Source organism: Rhamphochromis sp. 'chilingali' (assembly GCF_963969265.1).
Source record: "Rhamphochromis sp. 'chilingali' genome assembly, chromosome: 1".
Classification (NCBI taxonomy): domain Eukaryota; kingdom Metazoa; phylum Chordata; class Actinopteri; order Cichliformes; family Cichlidae; genus Rhamphochromis; species Rhamphochromis sp. 'chilingali'.
This window is the reverse complement of record NC_137929.1, coordinates 23,297,191-23,306,919: the sequence shown is the minus strand read 5'-3', so window position 1 is coordinate 23,306,919 and position 9,729 is coordinate 23,297,191. Positions and strand designations below refer to the sequence as shown.

The following is a 9,729-nucleotide window of genomic DNA, read 5'->3' as shown; positions in this document are numbered from 1 at the left end:
AGTTTACATAACCTACCTCAAAATTAAAGGTGACATTTTTATCATACAGGATGAATATTTCTTATTTCTTTCCAGCATCCAGCAGATAGCTGGATCACTGTGCACCACTGCTCTGATGGACTTGGAGCCTTCCAAAACACCAGCTGTGCAATCCTCCTATCAAACCTTCAGCTCTTGCCTTTATCTTCTTTGCGAGGCACATTTTTTAATCATAAACCTGACCTCACAAATCCGTTTGTAGTGTTGTAACGCGGGGCGTGCTCTCCACATACACCGCTAATCCCTGGATCCTCTGAGTAGGACCATGATTTCCTGGACGGTGTTGCCAGGGGAAAGGTGGTGCCCAGGACCTGTTGGAAATGACAGCTGAGGAAAGCGGATTGAAGCGAAGGCATCACAATAACATTAAAGATAGAAGATAGCGAAGAGTCCCTCGCGTCAGCGTGTAACGGGTGTGTGTCCGTTTGGGATATTTGGCAGCTTTAGCCTGACAGCTAATCATTTCACTGTGAACCGCGACTCGTAAGCTAACGACACCCACTCTCGCTGAGTGTGTGTGCATGCATCTGTATGGGTTATGTGTGTGTGTATACATTTCAGTGTGGATGTGTGTGTGTGTATGACGCTGCGCTTGGATTCACTGTCCCCATCTGTCACGTTAGCTAGCATGCTAATTTGATGAGCTAATATTGGCTAATAAAAGAAATTAGCCGACTCTGGGCGAGGCACCGCACCGACATTATCACTGCGAGTTAGACCCTGAGCTAATACGATAGTACACACTGATTGCAATCTCTTCTAAGCAGAACAGCGTTATTTGCTGCCTTTAAAGAATCGCTTAAGAAGCCTGCGTTGACTTTTAGACAGCAGTGTAGCTAATTTTCTCGGCTATTAGCTTTGCAGCTAGAAGTGGGGGGGCTGGCTCGCTAATTGACCCAGTTTGGTGGGGCAAGGGCCAAGATATCATTCCGCTCGACTGAGCTTTGTTTACATTACAACTTTTAGGCTTCTTACTTTCAGAGCACGTTATTTAATGCAATTATTCAAGCCTATTAAAGGACAGCAGTATTTTTAACAGCACATCATTGACGTAATGCATTCCCAAATACGCTAAACCCTTTAAAAACTCCTGTCCCGCAATTAGTCCGGCCACCTGAGGCACCATGTAGTACATTTAACTTCACAGACTCATTCCTTTGCTCATGGTCGTGTTTACAACCAAATTACAAGTCTGTAATGTCATTAAAAAAGTAATAGCTCAGGTTTTATTAAACGGTATGTATGTTTTTGAGTTTTACTTGCTGTAGATACATTGACTCTCCTTTAAGGAAGTGAACACTTGTACTCTGGGGGTGTTTCTACAGTGTCTCCAAGAGGTCAGGGTTATCATATTTAACCAAAACTAACGTGAAAAACACGTTTTAGTTAAAGAAAATAAAAACAAAAACTAGACTTTTGTTAAAACTAACTGAAATGATTTTGGGAACCTACGAAAGATACGAAAAAAATATGTAGAGGTGATATCGTTAGTTTTAGTACTTTTAGTAAATGTGTTATTGTATCTTTCTTCATGAGGCTTTGGTTGGTCATGTTTATTGCAACTTTGGATGGCTACAAGACTGCGAGTCTACTGCTTTCAAAAGGTTGCGTGTTCATAATGTAACACCGGCTCTGATTTTCCTAAATCTTGTCTCTAGCAAAAATTCTTGCAACAGTGTCAATGGCTGAAAATGCTAAAAAATAATAGCTATGTAAATAGCTAAATGTAATGGTCACTGAAACCTTGAATGCTAAGTTTACCAACTTGCCGAAAGAGCTTGTTGTTAATTGTATTAAAGTAATTTCATGACATTTAAAGTGAATGAAGCTGGATTGAAACATGATAGGTGTTGGTAAAAAAGAATTATTGGTGCTCACATGATTAAAAAAAGGCTGGAATTTCCACTTTTAGCAGTTTTGGTCAAAACATCAGTGTCACCTTTTCAGCTGTTATGATGCATTGGCGGTTGTTCCTTAATGTCATATGTTTCTCTGTGAAAGTGCCTCTCAGAGTCTCATGATTCACACAAGGCTGGTGAAAACAAGGCGGATATTATATGGGTGAAAACATGACTGCAACACTAAAACTGTCTGAGCACAGACTCTGGTGTCAGGCACATCCTGTAAACAGATAGCCCTGTGGTTTGTTCTAGTGTGCTAAATGGTAAAGTTTAAAACAAATAGTTATTACTGGCACTGTGAGTGTATAATTCGTCCCTCAGGGGAGCTGTTTCCACTGCTTTAGTCATCACAGTAGGGTTATTGTGGTTTTCCAACATTTGAGCACAGAGGTTAAAAATAATGACAACAGTTTCACTTTCTCTGTCCTCATTTAACAGGGTTGTAGAGATGGAGTCCCTGATGAGCGCGGTGACTCCACGCTCCCCAGCACCCGCCAAGAAACTTTCTGAGGTGGACTTCCGCTCAGGGGCAACCCTGGAGCAGCTGTCGGCACAGGTATCTGAACTGGTACTGCTGGAGCAGGGGGAGTTTGGAGACCAGACCGCCTTAGAGGTCCACACTGCCAAGGACTTCATCTTCAACATGCTAGGTAGAGAGGTTCATTTCTAATACACACTTCCTTTCCGATTCCCTTCCTGTCGTGACTGTTACAGGAACCTTGCAGAGATATGACACAAATGCACATATCTAATTAGCCAATAGCACGGCAGCAAGTCAATGCATTTTGACTTAAGACACTATCAAGATGACCTGCTTGAGTTTGGCCTCCTTTAGCATTAATCTAGTGCACAGCTGGTACAATCTCATCCTACCTGAGTATTGTTCCTGACCATGTCCATCTGCACCCATGTTCTAATGGCTCCTTCCAGTAGGAAAACATAACATGTCACAAAGCTTTAATCAGTTCAAACTGGTTTCTTAAAGACCATTTATGTGCACCACATATTTCTAACAGCATAACTTTTTGGATGGTAATCATTCATTTCCTGTAGCTGCAATCAATTGGGACTGGGTGGAAAAGGTTTCCCACAGATTTATATTGTATGTGCATGCAAATGTATGCGTGTGTATGATTTCTATTTCTGTAGCGATCATCTTTGCCGAGTAACTCTATTTAAAAACAAATAACAGAGCAGTGTCATTAGGTGTATCTTCAGTGAGTCTCACATCCTGTGTTGGGCTCCAGCTCCGCTTCTTGTTCATTAGTAGCCGTTAATTATCCACAAAAGGAGAAAACTTGGAACAGTGGGGCACCTTTCCCAGGAGTGGCTGACCTACCAAAAGTAGTTCAAGAACGCACTGACTGATTCGCTGCCAGTTATCACAAATGCTTAATTGCAGTTCTTGCTGCCAAATGTGGCAGGAAGGGGGCAAATACGCTTTCTTCTAAGGTTTCAGCCTCACCTCGGTCGGCACACCACTCTCACGAAGCCTGCTTACAGTGCACGTCTTTTCATGTAATGCCCACTGTTTTTGTTAAATGCACCTTTATGGTCAAGCAAGCATGCATGCATTTATTTACCCAGGGCTGTGCGACCTATGTGAGCAATGAGGAGTCTTTTTTTAGCAACGCCCTGCTGTCGTCACCTGGACTCTGCCCAGCACAATCACACCATGCTGTGCTGGCTTAACATGAAGTGATCTGTGCTGGCATGCTTAATGTGAAATAATGATTAGAGTCATCAGCTTCATCCTGCTGTGCATGTGCTGATTTGCCTGTCCCTGTAGATTTAGTGCATCACAAGGCTCTTCAAGTACAATGAAAAAGTGACGAGTGAAAAGCGGTTTGGATTTGTGTCGAACTACTCGTCAGACTTTAGTACAGCGAGGTCATTTCTTTTTGACAGTTTTTGTTCGTAGTGAAATATAATTGAGGCAAAAAGAGTTCCCATTTAAGTGTGAGAGGATTCTCTTTCGTTTCGTGGCTCATGTTGGGAGCCAGCATGCAGGAAAATAATGAACAGCGTAGACCAGGTACAGTATGTTTAATTTAATCCTTCCGTATGCACTGAAGCTCCAGTGGGTCATTAAGAAGTCTGAAATTAAAATCAAGAAAAGTACATTCCCCAGAAATCTGTTGCGGTGTGTTTAAGACTGCGGGAATAAAATCAAATCTTTTTTAAACAATAAAGCAGCCTCTCACGTGTGTAAAGGTATTTCTTGTTGCTTAGTTTTCATCTGAAGATTGAAAACGAGCACTAAAGTTTGGTTTTCTCTATAGAAGCTGGTCAGAACAGCAAGTTGGCGGCGGCAGAGCCGATCTCACAGACCCAGATCCAGCATTTGTAAACACGTGCTGGTCGTAGCACTTAGCACAAACATTCGCTATGTCGATGTTTGTTTCTTGACATGGAAGTGAAAACGAGAGACGCGGCAGAGAGCTTCTCTCTCTCTCTCTCAGCATGTAATGAAAGCAAAGCACTGTGGATGAGCTAGAACGCAGCGAATCAGGGTCGACCTCGTTCATGTTCACTTGTGAATGAGTTAGCCTTTATCACAAGGAGACAGATAATGTCACGCAGTCGCATTCATGTAGCATTTTTCCCATCCTACTGACCGGTCAAAGCTCTTTAGACTCTAAATCACATTTTAACCACGTGTTTATAAACTGCTTTATGCTCTGCAGTTCAAACATTCAAACATCTGCCTCATTGATGGCTGATTTAGAATCACCAGTAAACCTAACAAGCACGTCTTTGGACTGTGGGAGGAAGCCCGAGTACCCAAACCCACACAGGCACAGGGACAATGTGCAGACTCCACATGCTATCATAGTTCTCCTCAACCTGTCAGGTTGTTTTATTATGTGTAAACAGTCAAGAGTAGGTCTGCACAATAAATCGAAAACTTATTGTCATCGCAATATCAGCCTGCGCGATGGGCCCATCGCAAAAGACGACGTAAACTGCGATAATTGGGTACCTTAAAATGTTTACACACGTGCTTTAAAGAATTTACCAATCAAAGAAACCCCTTTACACATTTGACCAGTCGAATAGAGCCCTTCAAGGCATTAACCAATCAAATGGATTAGAGGCCCGCCTCCTACGCAGGTGGGGAGCGAACAACGCTGCAGCAACGAGTCAGAGTTGTAAAGGCTGAGGGCGAGACGTGTGACAAGAACGCTACTGAACTCGTGCCTAAAAAAAAAAAAAAGTACCTCACTTATTTGGAGGTACTTTGGATTTGATAAAGACGACGTTCTCCAAACACAGGTGCTCTGCAAAACTTGCCGAACACTCGTGGCAACCACCAGAGGAAACACGACTAATCTCCACCATCATCTTCAAATACAACCACAGAGAACTGTTTGAAGAGTTCCAGAAAGATAGGGCTAGCCAAACAAAGGTTGCTAATGTTAAGACAAAGAGCGCAGCAGTCCAACAGCCGTCTCTGTATCCGAGTTTTTCAAGTGGAACAACTTATGAGAAAACGTCGAAGCGGTACAAAGAAATAACAGAGGCCATTACACATTTTTTGACAAAGACATGATGCCTATAAATACAGTTAGCAGAGAGGGCTTCACCAGTCTGATACATAAAGTGGACCAGAGATACCGCATCCCCTCACGAAACTACTTTTCCCATGTCGCCATTCCACAAATGTACGAAACATGCCGCAGGACCGTCACGTTTGAACTGAGCCAAGCTGAAAACTACGCAAGCACTACAGTGAAGTTTCCTCTCCAGTTTTGACTTACATCATAACTGCTTGGTGAGTGGTAAAATGATGAACAACTGCACTGAGATAATTTGCAGTATAATCTAAGTTATGTTTATTTAAAACTAATTCTAGAGACTGGGAAGGATGTCTTTCAGAATTTTCTTATGTGGGCAATGTTTCAATGTTAAAGTGCACTTTGTTGTTACACTGCTAATACAGCAGCTTTCATTAAATAAAACTGTGCAGTAAAACGGAAATTATGTATTTGTTTTTTGTTTTTTTTTTTGCTATTTATTTTATCGCAAGTCATATCGTTATCGCAGTATTGATCACAGTTATCGCACATCACAGGTTTTCCTAATATCGTGCAGCCCTAGTCAAGAGTAACAATAGGTGTAGAAGCCACACTTAGAATTGCACAGGGTAAGCTGGGAGCCGGCACATGTTCCTTACTTAATCCAGATAACTCACCCCAAAGTCCTCTTGTAGAAAACAATGCGAGGTTTATTAATCCACTTTCTTCTTTACAAAACAAATCCAGTGCTCAGACTTACTCAGAAGTTTGCATAAAGTCCAAACTGATCAGGAAACCATAATGCTTCACTCTCCAGCTCACACACAAAGTGTTCGGTGCTGCTGTGTGTTGCAGTAGCCCTGCAAGGGCACACGTGTAATTTTACATGTATTCCAAATACTGTACATGAAGCTGACATCGCACAGGAGACCATAACAGAATGTAGTATGGCATCAGTGTGACGCTACAAAGTCAGTTATCCAGAGAGTCACAAATCAAAGTGACCTCTTTGAATTCTTTCTTGCGTGTGACCAACGACACAGTGTTAACTGAGATGATTGTATCTGCTTAGTTTTTCTGGAAACGCTCGAGTAAGAATTATCGTTGGTCTTATTAATTAATTAATTAGTGATTAGAGTTAATTGGATTTAAAAATATTTAGTGCGTAGTTTGATCGCACACATGGCGGGCTGGCTTTGTTAAGACTTGATGCTCAGATTGTGTCTATTAGTAACAAGCGGAGTGTGTTTGTTTGTCCAATAGGTGGCACTCTCCTCCCTCCCTGCTGTCTCCTGTCAGCCAGCCCCTCTTTCTTGAAATGAGGCGTGTTTGGCCAGAAAGTTTCAGGTCGTTTTTTTTAATATATACACACTTCTTTCTCCCGTGTTTATTTTTATTACCAAGTTTTACATTGCTGTAGATCCTCTTGTCAGTTCACAGAGATGCCTGGATCACCCAGAATTGCTATTCCTGTCAAATCAGTACTGTAGCATTGCTTGACAGACAGCTTCTCTAAGTTTCAAGGCTTCTCCTCCTCTAAGCTGAAATAGCTTCATCAAACGGGCTGCTTCCCCCGGGGAGAAATCACACAAATCAAGATGGAACTTGGCTTTTTTTTTTTTATCGTATCATTGTGTCACCAAGTGCAGCAGATATTCCTGTTTCTGTGTAAAAGTTGTTTTCTTTTTTCTTTCTAGCCTTTTCTTTTGCTCACTTCTCATTTTTCATGACTGTGTTGCAAAGCCCTCTGCTTTCCTCTTTGCTCTATCTTGGTTGAGAAGCTCTCTCTCTAACGCTCTTATTTTTTTCTTGGTTTTTGAGGCATCTTTTGCCTGCATAATCACCAATGGTTTGCTAGCATTTTCATAGCCTGTGCCTCACCACCTGCTGTGACAGCTCCAACTGCGTATGGAAAGGGGAAAGGAAAAAAACAGAAAAAGTTTGGCACTTTCCACTGAGGAAGACAGTTTGCGTTCTAGGAATATAAAGTATGCGGCAGTAGCCACGTTAGCAGCTTCTGTGCCTCTCGAGGCGCTGCGGAGGAGGAGAAGCAGCAGCGAAAAGCAAATATCTTGATGGAGGGGCCTTGTTAAAGCATGCCGGCCTGCTGTTGGAGGGGCTGCAAAGGTGCTGGCGTGTTGATGCCGTACACTAGTGGCTTCGCTTCAGCTTTTTTTTGCCAGCCTTTTCTAAAGTTTGAGCTGCAAAGGGATCCCTGCTGGGATTTGCACACTGTCAGAGAAAAGGAAGGAGAAAAGAGATTAAACTCTTATGCACGCGCACGCACCCGGTGTACCCAGCGATTTCCCCTCACAGCGTGACAGATTCAAGAAGAGGCCCTTATTTACCCAGCATCTGAGTAAACACTGTGGTTTTGCCTTCAGGCTACAGTGGCGGGGGGGCTACTGTGGATGTCTTTTGAAAAACAAAAGTGTGATGAGGGCAGAAATAGATCCACGCTGCCGGCGGAGCAGACGATCCGGTGTGGGCCCAGACGTACCCTTAACCCAGCATCACAGATCTTAAAGTTTGTTAGCGAGTTTAGTTCAGAGTTCATCTTCCCCCTCCTGATGTCGGGGAGAGGGAATTACTTTTGATCCAAGTTAAAAAAGTCACGAGTGTTCTTCAGCATCGGCCCAGATTCTGACATTTTTATCCGAAAAGTTCTCAGTTGTAGGTTGAAATGTTGAAGAATTACACTGTGTATGAATGTTTGAAGAAAAAACAGTTTTAACAAACTGTATATATTAAAAAACAAAAGTCAAATGAGAACTTTTCTTCCTCGTACTTGACATTAGTGGTGAGTCGATCACTGGGAGGGATATTCGGCATTTTTCAGATTTGGACAGAGGAGTTTTTGTAGCACCTGGGTTGGTGTTTGGTGCTGGCATGAGCTGTTTGTTTGGTGGAAATGTGTGAAGCAGCATCTGTACAAATTATTCTGGATAGAAGCATATGTTAAAATGTATGTTTATTGACTCAGTCATTGTGGTTTGTTGCAGTTATGCATGTCATTCTCTTGGTCATAACTGGATTCGGTATCAGTTCTAAAAACGTAGCAGTAAATTCTGAGTATACATCAGATCTCCGCCTTTCCTTAGTTACAGTGACCTCCGTTCTCGCCTATGTCAGCTGCTTTGCTGCTATTTTTCACACTTAGACCTCTTGACTGTGTGCCCATTTGAGTGATAAGTGGGGGTGGTTAGACTGAGAAGTGCCATCAGCACCTTAGTTGCTTTTGTCCAAGTCAGAAGAAGGATGAGTGAAAAGGTCACCTTGAGCTGTGAACTTATTAGTGAACATCTGAGTGATTTTTACCAGCGATATCACTATAATCTCATTTCATGAAGTTATCGTGGTTCTGTGAATGTTGCAGGCGCTGGCCTTTAGCACTGAAACATACAGTCTATAAATATATTTGCCCCTATTTTATTTTTAGGTGTTTTGGTGATTGTCTATTGTAATATCCCAAAGCTCTTGAAGGCACATTTATATAACTTGTTTTGTTGTGCCAACAGTCCAAAAACTCAAATATATTCCATTAATTATTAACTGAACCGTCTGTTCATATTTGAGAAGCTGGAACGAGTGACATTTTCAGTGTTTCAGCTGGAAAACATGGACTGTAAATGAAAGATGGATGTGGCCCCTGTGACGTCTCCCAGTTTGTGTTTTTGGCCTCAGAGTTAGTCTTTTAGGTGTGGCCGTGCTGGTTTTCAGGAGCAGGAAGTTACCATATTTAGACGAGAGGTTAAAGTTAGCAGCTAATGCTAGCAAATGTGATTAGCAAGATTCATCCATAATTTTAATTGGTGCACTGCAAAGACAGATGTACTCACATTACTCAGAGTATGATTGTGATAGTCCTGACTATACCGTAAAATATTATTTATTGCACCCTTAACGATGCATGTGGACGATTTGACGAGCGGTTCCTCTAACGAGGGAAATCATCCTTCTACACCAAAGATGTAAACATGTTAAGTTCACGGGGGCTGACTGTTTTGGATCCAACCTCATGTGGCCACTAGAGGAACTTAAGTTTTGGCTGACTGCTGTTTTCTTTTTTAGCCCTGGAGGTTGTTGCTTGTTTAGAAAATAAAATAAATGGATTAATTTTCCATCAGTTGACTAATCTTTTTTTATTATTATTCAATAATATGTAATGTAAGTTTGAAAACGGTGCTCGAACACTGTCATTCATTACATTTGTATGAAGATCTTAAAGCAGCTTGAAGCAGCCTTGCTCTTTAATATCCAAACATGGCCTC

General features: G+C 42.0%; 1 protein-coding gene across 1 annotated transcript in view; it reads left to right on the top strand.

Moving 5' to 3' along the window:
- The first annotated feature begins 201 nt into the window (after positions 1-201).
- tmem102 (transmembrane protein 102) overlaps positions 202-9,729 on the top strand; it is a 30,765-nt gene continuing 21,237 nt past the window's right edge. Inside the window, exons 1-2 of the mRNA XM_080896412.1 lie at positions 202-452; positions 2,379-2,590. Coding sequence (XP_080752538.1) covers positions 2,389-2,590 — 202 coding nt within the window. The 5' untranslated portion in view covers positions 202-452; positions 2,379-2,388. The remainder of the gene's footprint in view (positions 453-2,378; positions 2,591-9,729) is intronic.